The 23,466-nt window shown below is 48.7% G+C and overlaps 1 protein-coding gene across 4 annotated transcripts in view; it reads left to right on the forward strand.

The window, feature by feature from the left end:
* LOC144112674 (myosin light chain kinase, smooth muscle-like) overlaps positions 1 to 23,466 on the forward strand; it is a 329,835-nt gene that overhangs the window by 227,536 nt on the left and 78,833 nt on the right. For all 4 annotated transcript variants that reach the window (XM_077645490.1, XM_077645491.1, XM_077645488.1 and 1 more), the window contains exons 3-5: positions 5,619 to 6,281; positions 7,719 to 7,860; positions 14,238 to 14,406. In XM_077645490.1, coding sequence (XP_077501616.1) covers positions 5,938 to 6,281; positions 7,719 to 7,860; positions 14,238 to 14,406 — 655 coding nt within the window. In that variant the 5' untranslated portion in view covers positions 5,619 to 5,937. The remainder of the gene's footprint in view (positions 1 to 5,618; positions 6,282 to 7,718; positions 7,861 to 14,237; positions 14,407 to 23,466) is intronic.

A 23,466-nucleotide genomic window follows, 5' to 3' on the forward strand; every position in this document is an offset into this window, starting at 1 on the left:
AGGGGCGCAGCTGCACGTGGCAGTGGCCAGCACTCTCGGTTGCGAAAGGAACAGCCAAGACAGTTATTGCCGCCGTTCGCATGTTGTCTTTCTTCTGCTTGCTGTCAAAGTGGTTACTCAGCTACCTTCGTCTTTTAGCAACAGAAAATGGTAACTGTAGTCCCCTGTGCTTCCCTCGATCTTTCGTACACATCCTTGTGAGCCCTTCATCACCCAAATTCCTGCCTGCTCACGGGGAGCCGGCATGCAACAGTGAATCTGGTTCTCACTTTCCAACCAACTTGAACATGTACAGAGCCCCTTTCCAGTGGAAAATTATCCAATAAACATTTACCAACGATTGTTTAACTGAAACTTGCACCGTTGGTTGGATTCCTCGGATCCAGAGTAATTAGCTGTCCACCAGCAGGTTAGGTCCAGGTTGAGAAAACAAAAGCACATCGTACTTACGGCGCGCCAACGTGTATCTTACTTGCTTGAAATCGCAGTTTTGCCGCTTCCTGCATGCCTGCATGTCCAATAGAAGTTCGAAAAGTTCAGCCTTGTGCCAGAAAATAGCGCGGAGTTAATTTCTACTTCTGTGAGTGTCTGAAGCGAGCTGTTGTAGACTTTAGCGGAGATGCACGAGGGCAAGTTACCCCAAGTTACTTCCTGGGTTCTAAAGTACCATTTCATGGAGGAGACTGCCTAACATGGAGGTAAACTTAGCAATCTGCAAAAAGAGAAATGATTTTTTTTTCACCGACTTTTAATAGTAGGATTTGTAACAGGGCGCTGGAAAATTAGTATTGCCGTGAGTCTTTTTTTTGTATTTGTTAAATGGTGCTTTTATTTTGTAGATGGTAGGCGGAGGCATGGCTCGTGCCCAGCCCTCTATCAATACCCGCGAGTAGGTTTGTTCTAATCAGCTGGCGGGAATCCCGGAGCCCGAGCTCCATGCCGGGCAGCCCTTGTCTCTTCATCCTTACCTTCGACAGCTGACACCAAGTCGATGACGAATTGGTGGCGCTGCTGCAGTTTATTGCCACTTGTCGTGGCATTTTATTGGTTCTGTTCACCACGCAGCGCGAGTTACCCTGCTTAGGAGTCACTAGATTTTCCAGGAAGCACCGCGATCATAAGCGGCCGATTCAGCGATGTTAGGGACGAAATAGTGTAGCATAGTGAAGGGCTCCTTCGGATTAATTCGGACTGTCTGGTGGTCTTCGTAGCGTGCGCTGACATTGCACAGCCCACGGGCACCTTTTGCCCATTTCATCTCCATCGAAGTGGGGGATTTGGGATCATCAGCCAAACACCACGGGCCCTGAGCCACCGCAGCTGGTCTCGAGGCTGTGAAAACATAAATACAGGTAATTTGCCATGTTTTACATCGAAAGCTGTAATAGCTTGGCTCGAGCCGAACGCAAGTCAGGGGGTAAAACGGCAGTCGTGACCACACGCGTAACGGGGTCTAGCCGGCGGTAGCAGAGGCGAGAAACTGAAGCCAAACACAAGTTAGGCAGTACAACGGCAGCCCTATATAGCATCAGCATCACACGCATAACGGGGCCTAGTCGGTGGTAGCAGTGAAGAACAGGAAAACTTTTTCTTATCGCTGCGCGATTCAAGTGTGCGCCTAAAAAGTGAGCCAGTTAAGCGCCTTTCCATTCCTCAAAACCAATAGAGTGTTTAGGCCTCGAGTAAGATCAACAGTGTAGCCCCAGTCTAGACTTATTCGCAATATAGATCCTTCGCTGGATTTGAGGGAAGGCAAGACGCATAACTGGCTCACATTGTAGGTGCACACTTGAACCGCGCAGTGAGAGAAAAAAATTAATGTGGATTAGCTCAGCTAGTTCAGGATATGACAAGCGAAAGCGGGATTGAGGTCTCCACTGACCCACGGAGCCGGTTGTGCGCCTTTCCTTTCGTGAAAATGAACGGCCTTTGCAAAGTTGTCAACGCCGATGAACTCTATGAACGCCGTCGGCTCACTTGTTTTGTTTGGTTTTTGAGGAAAGGAAATGGCACAGTAACCGTCTCACATATCTCGGTTGACATCCGAACCGCACCGTAAAGGAAGCGGTAAAGGAGGGAGGGAAAGAAGAAAGAAAACTGAAAGTTGCATTTTCGAGCCACACCTGTGGCTCGGTGCTACTAGTGGCGCATGCGCAGTAGTGACTAGGGAGCGAGAGAGACAGAGACTAAAGGTCAGGCGACGGAGTCGGCGGCGGCCGCCTGCGCCGTGCGTGACGTCACTCGTGCTCCGACATACGCCGGCTCGCGCGAAGCGCGGTGTTGACTAGCGTAGTGCAGCTTTCCGCTTCAAAACACGAACGCCGACTAAAAGGTTGTTTCCAACTAGTGTTCGCAATTTTCTCTCGCATCCCGGTTGAGGTGTCGACCGGCAAAGTGAACCAGTTATGCGTCTTTCCTTTCCTCAACTCCAGAGGAGGCTGCAGACCAATTATGGTCCCGTGGTCTATACTGCGAATAAGGCTAGACTGGGAACTACACTGTATTTTTAAATCGAAAGCTTTACTACTGCCCTCCGTAGCTTCTTCGCCGTGTACGCGAGTTTGACCTTGCACCGAGGAGAAACCACGTGACAGCTATGACGTCACTCAGCCGCCACCGCCGAAACCGAGCGCTCGCCTCCGTGGGCGTTCATTGTGTTCATTGGCGCTGGCGTTGATAACGTTCTAGACTCCGATTATTTTCAGGAAAGGAAGGGCGCATAACTGGCTCCCTGGGTCAGTGGGCGCCTCAATCGCGCTCTGAGTTACGTGGCGGTGGTGAGAGAGAGAGATGTGGGCTGCATGCATTAGCGTTGACAACGTTGTGGCAGACACGCGGCGCTCCAGCATTAGCTAGGCCACAGCGTTCATTTGGTGATCAATTTCTCCCGATCAACCATTAACTGCACGCCACCTCCCATGGTGGCAGGGAGGGCGTGCTGCCTATCCAGTGTGCGGAACGCACTCAACGTTATTGACGCCAAGCAGCGTCTAGTTGCCCGATACACCACAGCTTTCGCTCTCTAACCAGGTTCAGCAGTAGTTAAACCACAGCTAATATTTTTTTCGACATACCAAAAACCGTAGCCATAGCTCGGTTGGTATAGAGCACCGGACGCGAAATTTGGAGGTCATAGGTTTGGATCCCACCGGCGGCATGTGGTTGTTTTTTCATGTGTTTTCTAATCAATTATGAATTAAACATCAACTATGTACCTTGGTTTCGGTGACCCACTAGCCCGAAATACCACCCTTCCGATTTTGGCCGTTTCCAAAGTTTACCCATGTTAAAACTTGGGAGCGCGTGGGAACAAAAGCTCGATCGCACACTCAGGCGTCACTGCCTTCAGCTGCTCCGCAAGATCAGCGAATAACCTAAATTATCTGAAAAAGAAAAATGCAGACCGCTGTCTTTACATATAGTTATTGGGAAACATCCTTCGCCTCCCGTTTAACGTCACTGGCTGTGGGGTGCCCCGCTGTCCTCTGCCTGCCCCCCCCCCCCCCCACCCCCCCCAGTACAACGAACACGCCTCTTCCCGGTAACCTTGGCCTTTTCAGTTAGCGCTGTAAACGTAAATTTGATTGCGTGAAAGTTAGAGCACAGCTTGTGGCTGCTCATCGGTATTATTTTCAATGGCACCGTCAACAACTGCCGAACACCTTCGCTTCGTATACTGCATGCCGCCTGCGTCTGTGGTCACCGGCCGCTGGCATCTCCTCAAACGTGTTGGCGGTCTGACGGCTTTCAGATGTTGCTCGCTGCTTTCTTTGATGGGCCAAGGTTAGTCACCGTCCGGCCAAAAACTGGTGTCGAGAGGATTCACCCACAGCAAACACGTCTTCGAGCTGACTGACCACCGCATTCATCATCAACGTTTCTTTCCGCGTGCCGTTGGTATGTACACTCCGACGCTATTTCTCTTCCTCGCTTCGTGAAGAGGAGGACGGAAAATAATATAACTGCCTTTTACGTGCGATGTCGGGTGCATGGGTTTGCGTGTAAAGGTCCTATGATGTCCTTTTTTTTTCTCTGTGCCCATCGAATATGTTGGTCAACTGCATAACGGGCGGCCTTTACTTCCCTAGATGACGAGCCGCAGGGGCCGAGTGGATTTTGCTAGGCCGCTGATCGGAAGGTGGTGAGATTTGAACTCGGCCATGGCGCCAGCATCGTATTGGAGGCGATATGGAAAAACGCCCGTGTGCTGGGAAGACGGCTTGCGTTAAATAATCCCACGTGATAAGTCAGTACGAAGCCCTCCACCTAAGGCATCATTTAAGTTGCGACTAAAATGTCCTTTTGGCAACATGTACACTGACAGTAGGCAATGCTTTGCAAAACGCACGTAAAGTTTTCTAGGTGGTCGCGGAATTTGAGCGGCTTGCCCCCGTGAGTTTCACCACAACAAAACCAGAGGAGTGCTATGCCGCATAGCACATCATATTTGATAGCTCTTTATTCTTAAAGTGACGCAGCGATTTTGTTAGCATGCCGCATGGAACGAGGATGTGATGTCTTTTCATATTTTGTTACAACGGGCTAGTGCAATGCGGCGTTTCAGAGAAAACATTTTTAACAAGGTCCGCCCATTGAAAATATGCAGTAAGCGTAGTAGTAAGCGACCGATAGATGGCCCATGTTGTCAGTGTCCGAGATTTCTGGAGATGCGAGCGCCACAAACTCACCGTCCATCTACGCGCTCGTGCACCGACCTATTGAGCCTTTCGGTAGCCGCTTCAGTAATAGTGAATTCGGATTGCAGATCCAGAGCGGTCCGCCCGCAGAGCACCAGAATCCGCCAGAGAGCACCCGCCCCAAAGCGTTTGCAACACCTGTGCTCCCGCCAGAGCAAGTCGGGGGCACTCGCGCGTCACTGACGGAGAAAATACCCATAGTTCCCTGCGGTCTACCAGACGCGCCGCAGTAACGCAGGCTTCCAGTCCGCCGATTTCGGCGGAGCAATCCGGACTGCTGCGCTGAGCCATCTTTCTCGGCGGCTGCTCCCATCTGTCATAGAAACAAACGATCCGCGATCCAGGTTTGCCATTGGAATTGACTTGCTCCGAAAAGAGCAGAAAAAGTTGACCTTCAAGGGCTCCTAATGTGCGATTGGAATTCACCACTATGGCGGAAGCCATGTGCACTCTGTCTGAAAGCTGGTAAAAACCAGCTTGTGGCTTTCAAGCAGCGTCATCGCAGCAGTTTCTCGGTGGAGAGGAAATTTGGCGTAGCGAAAGCCTACGGTCCCATTCGCTTGTTAGCGCGACAATCAGCGGGACAAGAAGGCCAATATGTCATTTGCCTGATCGACCGACTCGTGCTTCCCAGCCCTGGGTGACTTTGGGGCGGCATGCTAATTGGCGAATTTCGGGTTACATGTCGGCGCTAATCCAAACGGTTTCAGCTCACGCACACGGACGAAACGCTGGGGTCCCGGCACACAAGTGCTACTGTTGACGTGGCGCAGCTCGTAACTCGTTCGCCTGCAACTCCATCGGCATGGCGTGCGCGCAGTAAAAAAGGCGGCGCCGCACTGAGTCTGAGCAGGGCAAGACTGGTAGACACCATATAGTAGGTTGTAACGGCGCTGTCTTCTCTTGTTGTTCCTGGAACAGGGGCTCAGATCGGTCGTCCCTTCTCCAGTCATCAGCAGGAACGTGCCCGCTTTGCCAGCCTTCTGTCGGCCGTGCCGAAGCGTCCGTGTCGCTGGCGAGCGCGCTGGGAGCCCCGGCCAAGACCGACAACAACGCCGGTCGGGGTCCTGGCGAAGGTGGAGGCACGTCGTCGAGCGATCCCGACCAAACGCCACTCCACGTGTTGCCGTCTTCGATTCGAGGCTCAGACGTCGTCGCGAACTGCGATGGACCTGGCGCCAAACAATTCCGAACCTGCTCCGACAGCCAACAAGACGCGGCAGTTATACTCCAAAGCACGATGGCTGCGGCGGCGGCCTCCCGTTGCGGTGCTGACCACAAGGAATCTTTCAACCCTTGCCAAAGCGCCAGTGGGCAAACCTTTCATCCGAGCTGCGGTGCCTCTCCCTATAACGCCGAAACGACTGACTCTGCGGCGGTACCATCTCGGCAGGCATCGCAGGACACCGTTTCACAGGAGAGCCATGCGCCTTGTGCCGTAGCCTGCCCGCTACAGCCAGAATCTTCGCACAACAAAAGCAGAGACCCGCACGAGATTGTCACCGGAAACATTCAGCAGTGCGCGGCTGCGCTCGGGACTGCAGACAGCCCGACTGGACTCCAGACGGACGAAGACTCAACGAGGTGGGAACTGCGCATGGCAGGTTCTTTCTTTTTATTTATATGTTTGTCCTTGAAAAGCCCCTAAGGCCCCGCTTCGAAACAACTGACTGCGTAATACAATGGCAACGCGAGGCAGCAATTTTACTCGACTGCTTGAGAACCTTCTACTGCACGAATGGATGGCAATGAGAATATAATGGCTGCTTTCCCAGGGTCTCAACGCTGAATTACTTCTTCATTCAGGTGTTGTGAAAAGTTGTTCGTCTGTTTTGGATGGGAAAAAAATTAACGTACATAAGACTGTCATGTTAGTATTGCAGTATACCTAATTGAAAATGAACGTACCGAAGACTGGCTTGTTAGCACCGCAGTATACCTAATTGAAGCGTCCCATCAGTTCAAAAATTGCATTTAAAAGCTACTCGGGGGAGAAGCCAATATGCCTTGCAGAATTTTTTTAAAGTTTCTATTGGAATGGTTTCATTTATTATTTTTCTGCAATATCTCCAGTTGCGAGACAACGCTGTGCCTGTCAGTTCCTAGTATTAGTCCCGTCTTAAACACTTAAACACTGTTTGTTCCTTCGGAATGAACCAACTCCATATATCTGAGTCGCTGCAAATAACTCAGGGTTTTTTTTTAAGTTAGCGTCAGTACTACACCTGATTTTAGAATTTTATTTTGCAGCACTCTTCGATGAGCATGAAATTTCATGTCGCTGGCTGCTCTTGCTAGCATGGCCGCCTACGTGGATCGACATGTAAAGCCTTAATCAGCCGCAACATCCAAGCAAACCGCTCGCTGCCATGGTTTCGCACGTGGCGGGGAATGAGCGAAATCATGCAAGCAATTAAAAACGGTCCCTGTGACATTTAAATATCAAAATTGGCACATACATTGGGCACCGTTTTGTACGCAGGACTGATATTATTATTCTCAACGATAATTTCAATGAACTACCAGTGGTATTTGTTCATTTTGCCTGCTGGATCTATGAGTCAACATTGACGAAAATTAAATCCTTGGAAATACGAATACAGCTCGTGATATGTGAAACGGAAATATATAATAAAAATATCAATTCTTCGTAGACTAATTAAATAGTATGATCGCTATATGTGCATTTTTCTCGAAGTATCAAGACGTCCTTAAGGCTAACCCGACTGTAACGGGACCGCGATCACAGCTTATATTAACAGTACTCGTTCGCGTAGTGTCACGGTTGCTGTCGTCGAAGCATAGCTTCTGTGGGCATAAAACGAAGTGACTGAGCTTTATGCAACCAGCCGATCTAAATTTTGTCTTGCCGCCCAAAAAAAAATAACCGCAGAGTTTAGTTAACCGCGTCGGCAGACACTCGGCTGATCTTGCGGGCCCTGCGTGTCAGACGAAGGGTGCTCGCCGCATGCCTGAAACGCGCAGCGGGGGCCTCCAGCGCTTTTCTTTGGGCCAGCGCAGGAGGCCCTGCAATGGCGACCGTCCGCAGGCGGCGAAGATCGTGCGGGGCCCCGAGAGCGTCGTGGCAGTCATAGGAAGCCACGTCCGCCTCGGCGTCCACTTCGTTGGCACTCCGGCCCCGAGGGTCACCTGGACCAAAGGGGTGAGTGCACGTGCGCCACCAGCGCCCGTTCTCCGCACACTGAGAGCAGCGATCGCATAAGCCAACCACGCGTAACAGAGAGTGGGTCCCAAAATGCTCTCTTAGCAATGTCCTGGTTAACATCGTGGTTATAAGAGGCACACGCCGGCGGGCCGCTTAGAGCCCTGCCTAGAAGCGGCTACGAGCGAGGAGCTAAGCGTCCCAACGCAGCGCTGTGTTGTCCTGTGAGCGGCCGTAGGTTGAGGTTGAGGGTTGAGGTGTTCAATGCTACAGGTGGGGTTAGCCTTGCTTTGTCTGCCTTGTTTGTCGGCCGTACTGTCGACCCGCCGTAATTAACCGCGGTGCGGAAAAATAACACGGCATGGTTCCGCAAGCACATAGAGGTGCCCACAAAAGTTTTCAGAACAATGATCACGAAAATCTCAATTTCCTCGCTGACTAGAAGCGCAGCCGGGCACTGAGGGCTGCATTGAGCAGGTCGCACTGTGAACTACAATACCAAGCACACCGTTCAGTTCATGGCTGCATGCTTAGGCTGCCGAGTAATTAGGCATTGGTGTAATTTTCGTGTTCCGAAAACTTTTGTGGGCACCTGTACGTGATCAACATGTGATCAACTCTTTGCTCTTCTTCGGCTACATGGAGGAGAAGGAGGCAAGGCGCTACACTGATGATGATGTCCTCGGCTGAATGACAGGCGGCCAGATATCTCTGGCCGCACGCTCGGTGCCGACACTCTTTTTTTCTCTTTCGCTTCCGCTCAACACATTGACAGACTTTTTTTTTGTTTCGTTTTACGGAGAGCTCGGCGGTCGCCGAGGCAGCCTCTGCTCGGACTCAGCTCCCTTTCCCACTTCCAAGTTCGTGCACTCATCGCGACGCAGCGGGTGGTTGCATCAATGCTAATCTGGCCGTGCGTAAAAATTTGTCAAGCATGCCGGTATTAAAGGCCAATTTTAATGCGAATGCATTTTCATAGCTCATGAGTGACGTCACTCGAAGCGGTGGACGGGCGCTGCGGATGGAAGTTGTGGACAGAGCGTGTCCGCACGAACTGAATAAAAACAATGAAGTCTAGTGAATTCACAATGTCTCTGAAACGTATCTTCGAGATGTGTACTGAGGCGTACATGAGGAATTATGTGCATCTAAATTACAGATGTATGTTTCCTGTAAATTTCCTCCGTGCTTGGAGGCCGTGGTTGTGGTGACAACGCGCCAGTCAGAGGCCCCGTGCATTTTCATTTCCCTTCTTCTATTCCTCCACTTACTACTACTACTTCCTCCATGCTTGGAGTGCAGTCGTAGCGCCACCATGCGGCACCCACGCACGGCACCATCAGAGTCGCGTGATGTTCCTGGTGGATACCATCTTGAGGGCACAACTGATTCACTCCTTGGTGCAGTTCGGAGGAGCAGGGACCAGCTGACGTCGCAGGACACATCTAATACCTGCCGACAAAGTGCTGTTTTCTTTTCTGCCCTTTTTATTCAAGTGTTTTCACTGAATGAAGACGGAAACACAGGGGACACACTCAAGTTTCTGCTGGTCTGAGGAAAACAAGCTGCCAGAGTTTAGATTTACAACTAAAAATGTTACCATACTTGACAGTCCTGTTGTGTTGTTTTTGTGTGTTTATGTTGCTGCCAGAGATGTGCCAGTAGCCTTTCAGCTATATGGAAGACAATGTGTCTCTAATATTTATTTATTTTTGCTTTCATGCCGCGTGAGATATTAATGTAGTTTGGGTGAAACGCCTGGATGAGGCTTGGTTTGGTTGTGTTGCATATGTAATTTTGAGCATCACAAGGTTTGATGTTCCGATACGGCATAGTAGTGTTTATTAAAATGTGATGCCATGCTTCAGCAAGCTTCTGAAATGCTTTTGCAGTGATTTTTCTCCTTTTCGTTAATATTTTCATCATTACTCTGCAGCCAGTTGAGCTGCTCTATTGAATAACCCCTTGATATTTGTTTGTGGCATTTTTGGTATTGTACTTTTTGGAGAACCCGCCGCGATGGCTCAGTGGTTATGGCGCTCGACTGCTGACCCGAAAGACGCGGGTTCGTTCCCGGCCGTGGCGGCTGACTTTTGACGAAGGCAAAATTCTAGAGGCCCGTGTACTGTGCGATGTCAGTGCACGTTAAAGAACCCCAGGTGGTCGAAATCTCCGGAGCCCTTTACTACGGCGTCCCTCATAGCCTTAGTCGCTTTCGGACGTTGAGCCCCCATAACCCATTTCCAAATTTTGGAAGCGTTTGTAAAATGCTGTCCATCTCCATCTTTTTTACACGGATCACTTGAAATAAACTGTGGCATCTCCTGAAACTACCTCAATCATGCACTCATTATATGTATTTATCGAAGCCTGCAATGTCTCCTATTCGCCACAACAGCACTTCCATACATGTACACCTGCGAAACAAGTAATATTTCGCCTTGAACTCTATGGAGTGTTCTCTGAGACTGCGTGTACATTCCTACTACATAGATTAAAATCCAGATGCAGCATTCAACCATTTTTAATATAGATGCACCCACGATAATGTCCAGTAGTATGCCAGTAACTTCATAAAAGATAAGTGCATCGACAATGACGGATTTCCTTAACGAATTACATGTGACAGCATATTGCAGTATAAGATGTGTAACGATGCCTTACGTGTCTGAATGAATTCTGTATTTCATTCTGTAAACAGAGGTTAATGCCTACGCATGGTTGAGTGGCACTGTTTCTTTAAGGCGGTATTGTCGGTGAATACAAATAGTTTTGATCTTCGAGGCCAATGAAATGTTGAACATTACCAGGCTGTATTTACAGCGAACCATTACAGCAGCTGAGCAGAACGTGTATGCAGTGCTGTATGTGCATCGATTTGTCCATGTATGGGGGGCTGCAGGTTGGGTGCGTATGAATTAGTTTGTGCAGAGCCAACATAACTCCCCATTACTGTAGCACGTCGAGAATGAAAGGATGCTAGAACGATTTGTTGGCTGTCGCTGTTAAGTGTGAGTGGCGTTCTAATTGTGGTCGCTTTGAGATTCAGGGGGAAATGTATGCCTTCTTCGATGCAAGTTACGAGTCTTTCACGGGTTTCATTCACCGTACACTTCGGGATGCACGTTAATATTCATCGTGGGTCTTCCATGTATGACATAAACCTTAATCGAATTCCTGCAGTAGAGGGCTCGAAATAACTTTCGACCACTTGTGTGTTTTCCCCTTTTTTTGCACATAACAAAACATGAGCATGTACATATTTTTTTCTCTGCCTCAATCAAAATTCCTGCATGGTGACTGAGCCTGATCCGTTTATCTCTTGCTCAGTAGTAGAACGCCGCCGCCACTGAGCTGCCTTGGAGGACGCACTGATCGCCTAAGAGAACTGTCGAAAACTGGAATATTTGTTATTCCTCTTACGCTGCGGCGTTTTTGCCAATTTCGTCTCGAATTCTGCGACGCACCCTCATACAACTAAGACTGTTTTAGATGATGGCTTAACGAGAGCCTGAATGCGGCATTATTTACGGAGCTAGAAGCATTGCGAACCATGAGTCCCAACGTTGGTACAATCACTTTTTTCAAAGCCAGAGTCAATCAAAATTTTCGTTCCAAAACGCGCACGGTCTCGAAATTAAAATGGAAAAATACGACCGCTGCCCACGACTCCACAGTACACATGTGCTATTGATATTGCCGTTTCTTTTTTAATCGCTGTTCTATTTGCATTAATAGTTTTATTAAAGTGAGCATACTAGAGTTCTAATGACTATCGCAACGCCCTCATCTATAAATACAAGATGTGGACAGTGTCGATAATTATTCTCAAGCAGAATGCGGCCGGAGAGATTACGCCAAAAACTTGTGATCCGCGTATATGTGACAACTCGCGTGAAAATACGCATTAGGTATGATTAGAGTTTTCATTTTATTTATGCTTTCACGTGCATTGGCGAAATTGGTAGTGGAACATAGTTGACCCCTGTATAGGACGATTTGCGTACCTGCTTTCCGGAAAGCAAGCGGTCCGTGTTAGCTGCCACGTTTATACAATCAAATGTTCCGATGGATGAGCCTGACGCACGGTATATAACGTCATTGGCTTCATGGAATGAGATGCATGCCAGCGCACCAAGGGTGCTCCTTCTTTTTAATTTCACACATTCGCGTCATTGTTTGTCCCCAGAGTACACATTTGAACCCAATAACGTCCACTCTTTCAGCGTGTCGGTTTGTGATGCAGTGGTAAGTGTGGCCCCGGGTTCGAATCCCACTTGTGTTCACTGATGTTGATGTTGTGTATTTATTAGTTATGTATGCATTGTGTCTGTAAAAAGCGATACTTAACCGCTTTAGGTCCCGGAAATACAAAAAAAATTGTCTTTATTTCTTATAAAAATTCGCCGGTGGGCCGCATAAACGTGGTGCCGTTGAGCGTGAGCATCGCTTAGTAAGGAAGAAAATTTGACCTTTTCCACGGCGTAAAAATATCGCGTTTAATTACGTGGCCGCTTGGACTCGCGCCTGCATATCAACAGCGCCGTTTAAAAAAAGACCGCTCACTCTGCGCGCCGCAGACACGAGCTCCTTACAGGCGTCCTTAATTTGACTTAAAATGCCGCGTCGACAGCGCCCGCTATATGCCGGACGGCCAAGGAGCGTGTTGCACTTGTTGCGGGCACAAGTAGTTTGTATTTTCTTCTCATGCGCATTGCACGTGTATTCCTCTTTAGGAAGGAAACAAAGCTTATTCGGCTTCAGTCCACTGATGTGCGCTTAATTGGACGTGCACCAGACACAGTGGCAACGCTTTCCCCTTTAGAACCGCCAGCCTGCTTCAAACTCCGCCGCAACACGTCATGAAGTGCAGCAAAGCTTAGCACAGAAACAGAAACCAGTCACAGTAAATAAAGGGCTCCTGGAGGCATAGAGCATTTTTTGCCCAGACATAAGCGGGCGCCGATATTTCGTTCGCTTTTTTTGCCAACAGAGGCGCCTCCAAGGCTTGCGCGTGCACGGTGTATTTCCTCTCACTGTGCGGGCTGCATTTGTATTTGGCCGACGCGTAGCTAACGCCTCCTCCATGGAGCGGCCTCATGCTCTCACAGTGACCACAACACGCGACACAAGTGTGCTACGGGACCCCATAGAGATCAGCGCCTTCCCGGAAATCCAAATGCTCTTGGTATTGTTGCACCTTTGAGTGTTAACGTGCAGTGTGCCGCTTCCCTTGTGTATAGGCACAGGCAGTAGCCGTTGGCTTTGAGCATTGCTTTGCGAGGATGAGGTGTCCCGCACCAAACTCCCCATTTCGCCTGTGGGGGCACACGTTAGGCCATATTGCCAAGTTGGGCCACTGGACAGGTAGCCGCACGTTCATGCTTGAACGTCGTTTTGAGGACCGCTTCTTCAGAAGCAGCGATGTCATACGTTGGACAGTAGCGGCTATTACCTTTAATTAGCGCGCCGGGAAGTATTTTCTCGACTGCACATTGGGAACCTGAGCTGCCCAGGTGGCAGCGCAATTGTTCCCTTCGGCGACTCAAAACTGCTTTTGTCAGCCGCTTGGGCCGCTGCAAACGCGAGAACACATTCTGCGCGATTAGATACCCGCGTTTGGCTGACAGCATTCATTGCCTAGCTTCTCTCGGCGTAGCCCAGATAGCTGACGCACGGCACGTGCGCCTTCGACAGAGCGCGGAGGCTCATGCCGATAAGCGCTCGAAGGTGGCGCGGAAAAGCACTGCGATTGCGCCAAAAACTGCTTGCTGCTCTCGCTAGGCTGTGTGTTAGTGTGCTACAGTGGGCACAATGAACCTCAGCGCAAGTTCCCCATAGGGAACTTGTGCTGAAGTTTGCGGTGCCGATTGCAGCGCCATAACACACTGCCTAGCGAGAAGAGCAAGCAATTTTGGGTAGTACTGTTAGTACTTTTCCGCGCCACCTTCAGGCGCTTATTGGCGTGATCCTCCGCGCTCTGTCGAAGGCGCACGTGCCGTGCGTCAGCTATCTGGGCTACGCCGAGTGAAGCTGGGCAATGAATGCTGTCAGCCGAACGCGGGTATCTAATCGCGCAGAATGTGTCCTCGCGTTTGCAGTGGCCCAAGCGGCTGACAAAAGCAGTTTTGAGTCACCGAATGGAACAATTGCAGTGCCACCTTGGCAGCGCAGGTTCCCCATATGGAACTGCAATCGAAAAAGCAGCGACCAGCAGCAAAAAAAGCTGGGGGTTCCAGGTAATATCAGAAAAATGAGGGCAACTGAACAGTATGCAAACGCAGTGTCCACCCTAGCGGATAGTCTCTGCCCTAGCTCCAACGTTCGCGTCCTTATCGGCGGAACAAACGAAGCGACACGCGATGGCACATTCGCAGGGCAAGGCGGCGGTGCTGCCAGGCGACCGCGTGGACGTGTCTGTCGACCAGCCCGGCTCCTGCGAGCTTCGCATCCGACAGGCGTGCTGCGACGACAGCGGCAAATACCAGGTGGTCGTCGAGAACAGCCTCGGCAGCGACTTCGCATTCGCCTCCGTCAAGGTGGAAGGCAAGTGCGGGGCGCCTGCAGGGCGCCTTCATCACTGTCTGGACGCGTCCTCTCTTGTCGCCAGGGTATTGAGCAGCCATGTGTTCGCAAGGAAGCCCCGAGTGACAACTTAGTGAAATTCCGAGGGCCGTGGACTGCGCTTAGGTAACGTGTTTGATAGGTGGCTCTTATACTGTCGTCGGCAACATTCCTCCATGTTGGCCGCCGGGGTGGCTGAGTGGTTATAGCGCTCGGCTGCTGGCCCGAAAGACGCGGGTTCGATCCCGGCCGCGGCGGTCGAATTTCGGTGGAGGCGAAATTCTAGAGGCCCGTGTGCTGTGCGATGTCAGTGCACGTTAAATAAACCCAGGTGGTCGAAATTTCCGGAGCCCTTCACTACGGCGTCTCTCATAGCCTGAGTCCCTTTGGGACGTTAAACACCCATAAACCATAAACCAAACCATTCCTCCATGTCGCTTCGCTTACTGAGAGAGTTGACTGTCGCCTATCTTCAGTGTGGCCCGTTCATGCGATCTAGACATGTAAACGAAATGCTTCAGTACTGCCTCGTCACCACACAGTGACAGCAGCGTTTTCAGTTGCGGAAACAGTGCATCACAGCTTTCGCTCGTTTTCCTATCACACCCTTAAAGCAGGCACTGGCAGTCAGTTGCCTTTTCTATTTTGTCTTCATATCTCCTGTTTTGATCCCGTATCTCAAAGATGGCTGCTCAGTTACTTTCTAACAAAGCAGAACAATGACATGTTTTATTACGCTTTCCTTCGTTTCAAAGACTGCTGGCTTCTTTAATATGCGTCCTGACGTGGTCCTCACCTTCTATATTTTAGTCTTCTCCTTGCGGCAATGAATACTGGCAATATATCGGAGCGGAATATTTCAGACCAAAATTTTCGGTGGAATTGTTTTCCAGAGACAATTTCAGCGCGTTAACGTCCAGTGTGATCTAGACAATACGAGTGCATGGCAGGAAGCGCGAAGTGCTAACAGAGCACTTCGAACACGGAAAAAAAAATTATGGCGGTGAATGTGATTAATGCGGAGGGGAATGTGGGCTCCGATTTCCCCAGCGATTTGTGTTGACGAAGTGAACTCATTCACACCAATGACAATTTAACCTTGTGATCTGAATTTTTAATCTGAAGAAAAAAATTGGTTCGTGCGTAGCACTCCTCGTTTTCAGGTGACATGCAAAAACAACTTTCAGACGATTTGCTTACATGGTGTGCATTTTGTAGATTTCTCGCAAGAAAAGCAACAGGCGTCAAGTGCAAAAAAAAAAACAGCTACTGTGTGTCACACGCTTAGTGCACCGCTTTCTATTATATGGGCGAGCTGCGCTTCACATTTGTGCGGAAACTTGTGAAGCAGTTATTAGTGCAAAGGTGGCGCTTGCGTTTTGCACAAATGAGCCCTGGCTGACTGTTGCATCGTGCACGGTATCTTGAAGCGCTGCCGTTTCTCATTTGTTGCTCGCTCCTGTCCTACGCCGCGCGGCCCTCAGCACTGGACTAAAGGCCCCAGCCATCTTTTCTCTCTTATTAAACGTTATCACCACTACGTCACAAAAATTCTGTAAGATGCGATCAGCCCATCAAGTAGACCAACACCGCCCATAAATGAGCTGTATGTGGCAACAACTGCTGGCTGAAGCCCATCTCGTATTTCCTTTTAACGCGACAGCGCCAGCGCGGACGTTCGGAGGAAAAGTCGTGGGCGTTGTCACACTAATTCGATTGGTCGAGAGGGATATGACGTTACACGCTGAGCTGTGAATTGAATGAAAGCGATTAAAACTCGAGATAAATTGTCACTATGAGGTCGCAGCATGCCCGAAATGTCACTATGGCATACAAACACGTAAATTTCGCTGAAAAGTCCGCAGCGGTGGCCTAATGGTTGAGCATCCGCTTCGCATGCGGGAGGCGCGGGATTCGATTCTCAGTGCCGCTCGATACCCACCGGCCTGGTTGTCGGCTTATTCAGGGTGAATGCTTGGAAAATGGGTGTTTTACCCCACTTTGAGGAAAATACCTTGTGCCATGGCGCTCTTTAGCTGCAGATGCCCTTGCGCCATAAAAACTTCACTGTCATCGTCGATTGCGCTGAAAAGAAAACTTTCACTCCCTCCTTCATCCCTTCCCTTACGGCGCGGTTCAGGTGTCCAACGATATATGAGAGAGATACTGCGCCATTTCCTTTCCCCCCAAAAAAACAATTATTAATTATTATATTAATTAGTTGGTAACCTAACCCGTGACCATTGGGTACAGAGTCAGACAGGCTATTCCTAGGCCCTTGAGGCATATTCCTTAGCGTAGACAGCTGGGCTAGTTGGTTCACAGTCGCATTATGATACATCGTTCTGGCGCACGAAAAACACGGACGAAGGAAGAACAGACACACAATCGCACACACAATCAAAGGGAGACCTTGTGGTGTACCACGCGTTGTCAGTTTGTCTACTTATGTATGCTGATGAGTGTGTAATTAGAAAGGTACTCATTAAGAAAGTTACAAATAACCATTAACGCTGTCGTGTCATACCCTTAAGGCGGGGCTTAAGTGCCCCTAAGTTTTCCTCCTGTCATACCTCTTGCGATGGTACAGCACTATCGCTTGTGGGCCTCGGTCGTCGCATACCATTTTGCGACCGTCGCACCTACTCCATCGGCAGAATTCTGACGACAACGTAAGCGCACAAGAAGACGAGAACATGAGAGAAACAGTCACCCGTCAGAGCACTGCCACGATTCTGCTGCTATTTCCACCCGATAGGCATCACCATCATCTCGAGTGCGAGCACCACACCGCAATGGCTCAACAAAACTTGCGAGCTAATGCTCAGTGACTGCACGGTTGAAGTGAGGAGCAAGGACCGATGCATGCGTGCAACTATAGAAGCAATAACGATTCGCAAAGAAGGCAACCGAGTACGTTAGTACTCCGTCAGTTAATCTCTCGGATAGGGGAAATGGTGTTCAAGGGTAGAAATGAATCGCGCATGCGTTCACTCTCCTCTCTTTGTTTTGTTTAACTTGCTTCAGTATTGATATGCTTCCGTGTCGTCAATAAAATACAGTTGCTAGTTAGCGCAGTGTCCTGTGTCTCTCTCAAGTCCCTTTCTTATTGTGCGCTCACGTTTTCGTCAAAACTGTGAGCAACCAACTAGCCCGAGAAACAGCCTTGGTAACCTGAAGCGAATAAGTTGTGCGATAAGTTGAATCTCGACCAGCTTGCCAAGCATATAGATAACAGTGAAAGAAAGCTATCAGGTCTTGTTTACAGCTGTCCCACAAAGTGGGGTGTCCTGTGCTGTTAATCATATCGGAATATGCTTCATGGCAGAAAACAGTTGCTACATTCCTGCAAGAAAAATTAAATATCTTGAACACCAACGATCCGTTCTTAGTGAAGAATTCTGAAAGTTTCCCAGATCTTTTCGCAATTAACTCCACCAAACCATGCAGTCAAAGCCATGTCGGTAGACAAAAGATCTGTGTTATTCGCTGCCTCATGACCAGCTGCTCCTTGTGCGGAAGAGAGCATCGATGGTTTTGGGTCTTTAGCATTTCTGAACGCGGCAAGTGTATGAGTGGCAGGGTTCATGGAACTGTAGTATTTTTATCTGAATTCGACCTATACTGAATGGAATATTGTTCTTACAGAAAAGCGGTGCCTCTGTAGAGTCCTGCATAGACCGGTTCTTAGCGATTTGTTTTTAGCACAGTGACAGTATGATAGCCACCCATCTATAGGAATTTAAGGTTTTAATGGTTTTTAGATGTGCTGACGATTTTTAAATTTTTATTGACAATAGCCTAGCGTTGAACAGGACCTTACATTCATTTTAAGTCTCTTTAACTAGTGTTTTAGCAAGCTTTAGTTCACTCACTAGCTAACGGGTGACAACAGATTGCAGTGTCTAGACAACTTTAATATTCTTGGTAACCACCTGAGTTTGGTATCATCCATTTCAGGCCCAACGAACCACTCCTGTCCAGCATTTTTAGATAACAGCAGTTGGAAAATTTATGATTGCCTAGCTCTGTTAGGCCAGGATATACGTAGCGAAAGCGCGGCGACATCTGGTTCGGAAGAGTTAATATATGAAAGGCGTGCATTCACTACATGTGAATGCCATGCGGAACTGCTCAACCTCGGCCAGTGTAGCTTACGCTGGAAAACAGCGCCGGCGCGCCAGGGAGCGGGGCGGACCCACGCTATGGTGTCTACCCACGCCATCGCCGCCTGGGCGGAGGCGCTGCGGTCGCTTTAGGCTACTCCGTAGGCTACGTCGTCTGCTACTCCCAGAGTGAGGAGCGTCAGCAGACGGTGGCTCGCGTGAGTACAAAAACGTGTTTAAGGAATACAAACATAAGTTGAGACTTCATCTATTTTGTATTACTGAAACGAGATGGTTTAGTAGAATTTGTAGCCAAAACTTTAGCCGGGCACGTTATAGACGCGTTCGCAAACTGCTGCTTGTCTCGTTGTGGTCTTTTTAGCTGGGCAAACTTTCAGGAAGCTGGGGGAATACCTTGGTTCGTCGTGTGGGCTTAAAATCTCGTTGTTCTGGCTTCTTTAACCGTATCTGCATGCATGCCGGGACAAGTTAGTTTCCGAAGACTCCCAGAAGCCAGTTTTTGCCCCAGACAACGCTGAAGCATCCTGAAAATGGCCTCAGGATGCCTCCACTGGGATGTTTGGTTGTCCTCAGGACGTATTTCACTGACCATGAAAAAGATCTGAACACGTCATTTTGTCCGGCCTCAGTATGCTTTGAGAGCATCCTCAAAAGGGCACCCCGGGCCTTTTTTAGTGCATTTTCGGGGAATTTATTGGCGATCTTAAAGGCCTTATTTGTTGACGCTCAGTGGTGTGTATTGCTCAATCTGTAAGCCCTACAACGTGTACCAAACTGCACGTGATGCTGGAACAGTGTTCGATGTTGCTTAAGAGCTGTTGCACTTTGGGACAAGATTGTGCAACACTTAAATGGAAACTACACCCAAGGAGCACAAGCTGTTGAAAATTTAGCTTACATTTCCACATCAGTGTCAGAACGTTGTCCTCAAGCATTACAGTTCTGAAAAAGAAACTGGTGTAATGTACCAGTTCAGCTGAACATGAGCATCAAAGCTGGAACAAGAGCAAAAATTAAGTGCGGGAATGAACTAATTTATTGCCGTTCTCTTTATACTCGTTCACTGCAGTCGGGGACTCCTTTTCTTGCGACTATTCAGAGACGTATGATCCTTGGGCTGGGCCTTAGAAATAAATCCTGGTAAAAGCAGTGCACCCGCAAACCAACGTAAGTACACAGTAGCACCTTATTCGGACGGTTTGGATGCTTTCATGCAAACAGTTCCTCTTCGTATCAATAACTATATCACGCTCTTAATAGTGTGCTGCATGTAGAGCAATAGGATAGGTCAGAGTGCTAGAAATTCTCTCCAGTAGTCAATGTTTTTATATTGAGTGCATACACATCACTCATGGAAAGCGGCAGCGCGATGCAACAAGGACGAAAGAGACACGAGAACGCAAAAATTGGCTGTGGTTCAGCTCTGGTTAAACCTGGAATGACGCGAGAGCTACATCTGACCGAGTGGAACTCGCTCTCTTGAATTGCAGAGTCAGTCTTTCACCGCTCCGTTTCGCTGAGCGTTCCTTCTTCATATCCGTTTCTGGACGTGGATTAACTCTCTCTTCCTCTCCACCCCCCCCCCCCCCCCCCACTCGACGGCGCATGCTCGCCGGCGCGCCGCGCCGCCGGCAGCAGCAGCTGCTCCGCAACACGTGACCACGGTGCCGCCGCGGAGCTCAAGGGGTGCCACGAAGAGGCTCGAAGAGCTGGCGTAGTTTAGCTCTCGCTGCAAAAACAAGCGCTCCATTGTACAGCACAGTGGAAGCACAAATGCAAACAACCTAGAAGAATAAGAACGAGGTGGAGGGCATTAAATTTGGCCGGTTCTCTCAGATCATTAATGGCGTTTACCAATATGCCTCAAGAGAAAGGTATGTAATAGTTGCACCTTACCGGTACTGGCCTAAGGGGCAGAAATGTGGAGCCTAACGAAAAGGGTTCAGCTTAAATTGAGGACAACGCAGCGAACTATAGAAAGGAAAATATAGGTGTAATGTTAAACGATAGGAAGAGGGCTGATAGGTTGGGGCGCAAACGCGGGTTAATGAAATCCTGGTCAAAATCAAGCAGAAGAAATGGGCTTGGGCAGGGCATGTAAATCGAAGGCAAGGTAACCGATGGGGTTTTAAGGGTAACGGACTCATAGGCCCTCATAGCCTGAATTGCTTTGGGACGTTAAAACCCATAAACCAAACAAGAGAAGGCAAGCATAGCAGGGGTTGGCAGAAAGTCAGGTGGGCGGAAGAGATTAAGAAGCTTGTGGGGATAAGGTAGCCGCAGCTGGCACAGGAGTGGTTTAATTGGACAGATATGGGAGAGGCGTTTGTCCTGTATTGGGCATAGTCAGGCTGATGATGAGGTACAGCGCAAACAATTTGTACGAAGGAAATAAGCCTGTACCTGGAAAGAATCCCTTTCAATTGTGCCCTGAAGTAGGATACATGTGAAGGAAGCCAACAGTCACCAAAAGCACTTCCAGCACAGGGGATCTTTTTATTCTTGTGTTAATGGGGGAATTAGCAGCATAATTATTTTTTACATTCAAGATAATTGATAGGAAACTGACTAACAGAAGGTGACTAGATTAGACGACTAATACCAATTATGGTGAATGTAGATGAACAGGTCACGGCAGGAGTGCCATATTAGAACGACTAGTGTATATCTAAAGATCACAATACTATGCCGGCAGAATCCTTTTTAGCACATAGACAGACTAGTGTATTTCTAAAGACAATGATGCAAAGTCCTTAAATTCTAAACAGTCCTTTTCAGCACACTTGTGCGCTGCAAAAGTAATGCACAATGCACTCCTGCTTCTTTTCACTTCTTCATACTGCCTCCTATCCTTTATTTCCGCTGCCCCAGCTCAGGTGCCGCCGCCACAGTGATGGCAGATGCCGGGGTTATCAAAACTCTTTTAACTTCCATTTTTATTATTATTCAATAAACACTTGCTACTTATACTACTACTCCTGCTTCTACAATAAGTGAAATACTACTTAACATCACACTGAATATGGTGCACAGCTTTCAAATGTAGCTTCCGGAGCTTCTGTGCTGAATGTCACAGCAAAACCTTAATGATATTTTCGATGTCTTTTTTTTTTGTTTCTGGAAAGCTTTGCTCCACGGCCTCTGAAAAAAAAAAGCATTCGTAACAGCATGCATTTCCAATCCTCAAATAAAAATGGCATATGCTCACAGGAGCATGCGCAGCTTAAAAGGTAAATTACTAAGCAAAGAAAACTGGCTGCTACCCTTCGAACTCAATTCAGTTCGAACAGTTCGAGCTTAATTCCTATATACTTGAGAAATGGATCTAAAATGTGCCTCCTGAGCGTTCTCACATATTCGCTCGAGAAAAGAAAATTACATAAGAAAAGCAGGACACTCTAATGAAAGCTAACAAGAATCAAGCTAGGGTGACAGTTTTCGTTTCGCCTAAAAGTGTCATGCAAGCGAGTGCTGCTGTTCAAGCTGCCAATACCGAGAAGGCAGCGCAGAAAAAACCTTCCGATGAACATCACAGCCAAAAATGTGACGAGAAAAGAGCAGGGGACTGAGGCGGGAAGGAGTAAGGAGTGTTTCATAAACAGGTCGAACGGTGCCGGCATGTTGGACACTGAACTGTGCTCCTAGATCAGGAAATAGATTAGGAATAAGCTCCCCCAAGGTCTCCCCGGAAGCCAGAAAAACGTTGTTTTTTTTCGGTCATGAAAAAGCTCTCGTCAGCATCAGTTACGCCGAACTATACGCCGCCGACTAGTCAACAACTGCATACAAGCTTCCGCTGCATGTGTGCAAGGCATGATTCTAATTTGTGGCGCTCAACTTTCGGCACTGGGCGAGGACAATGGGCCTGCGAAGATATGATTTTGTTTTATCTTTGTGTTTTGAATACTATAGTACAGTAAGTGCAATGACTTCTGTTAACACGCTCCGATTTCAGCAAATCTATCCGTGCTGATATCTCAACAGCATGAGGAATCTTTTCCACCGCATACTACGATTTCCTCTGAGAACTTCTGGATATACGCTTTTTCCCAGTAACTTCCTACAGTTTCAAATGGACACGCACAAGAAGATGGCTCACAAGTTAGCTGCATACGCATTCTTCCCCGAACGACATGTCCTCGACCCATGACGCGGCGGACTACGGGAAAATAATAAGGTGCAATGTTAATTAGCACCCTCGATGCCCACGAAGATGCGCGCGTGGTTTCCCCACGCACCGACCTCAAGCAAAAACACCGCACTGGTTCCTAAAGCCTCCTTCAAATAGGAATTATGTGCAGCTCAGGCAACGTACTGCACGGCAGGCATGTCCATGCATCGGTCATGCATACCCGCTCTGGCTGGACGAAGCCAGCCCTGCTCTTAACTGTGCCTCAAAGTAAGCCCAAGAGCCTCTTTTAAAGGGATCGATAATGACCACTTCCCTTTGGATCCTTTTCCAGCAGTGCAAATCTGTACCTGGGGGCCCATTGCAGCCTTTACCCTTTGCATGAGAAACTTATTTGATCTTTTCAAAAACGCTCTTCCTTTCCCACGCCACGAAAAGTATTCATAGCCACCAATGCCTTCATGCAGACTCACGGACGCGTCATTATCAAGGCAAACAAACTCAATATTGTTACTTATGTCGTCATAATATTATTATTGTTACACCGTCATAGGTGTGCGCACAGGGGAGGGGTTCCAGCTCCCCCGCCTCCCCCCCCCCCCCTCTAATTTTCTAAGGGGACGCCAAGTCTGCCCCATACCGTAACTCTGTCGGACCTGTTCCGTCATTTTTTTATAGCGCAGTGTTATGGCAAAGCAGGTTTTTTGACAATATTGGCAGCCGAAGGCGATTGTGTTGCGCTCCAAGAACTGCCTACTTGCCAGATCGATCACTTTGAGAAAACTT

This window comes from Amblyomma americanum, chromosome 1 (genome assembly GCF_052857255.1).
Source record: "Amblyomma americanum isolate KBUSLIRL-KWMA chromosome 1, ASM5285725v1, whole genome shotgun sequence".
NCBI classification, from domain to species: domain Eukaryota; kingdom Metazoa; phylum Arthropoda; class Arachnida; order Ixodida; family Ixodidae; genus Amblyomma; species Amblyomma americanum.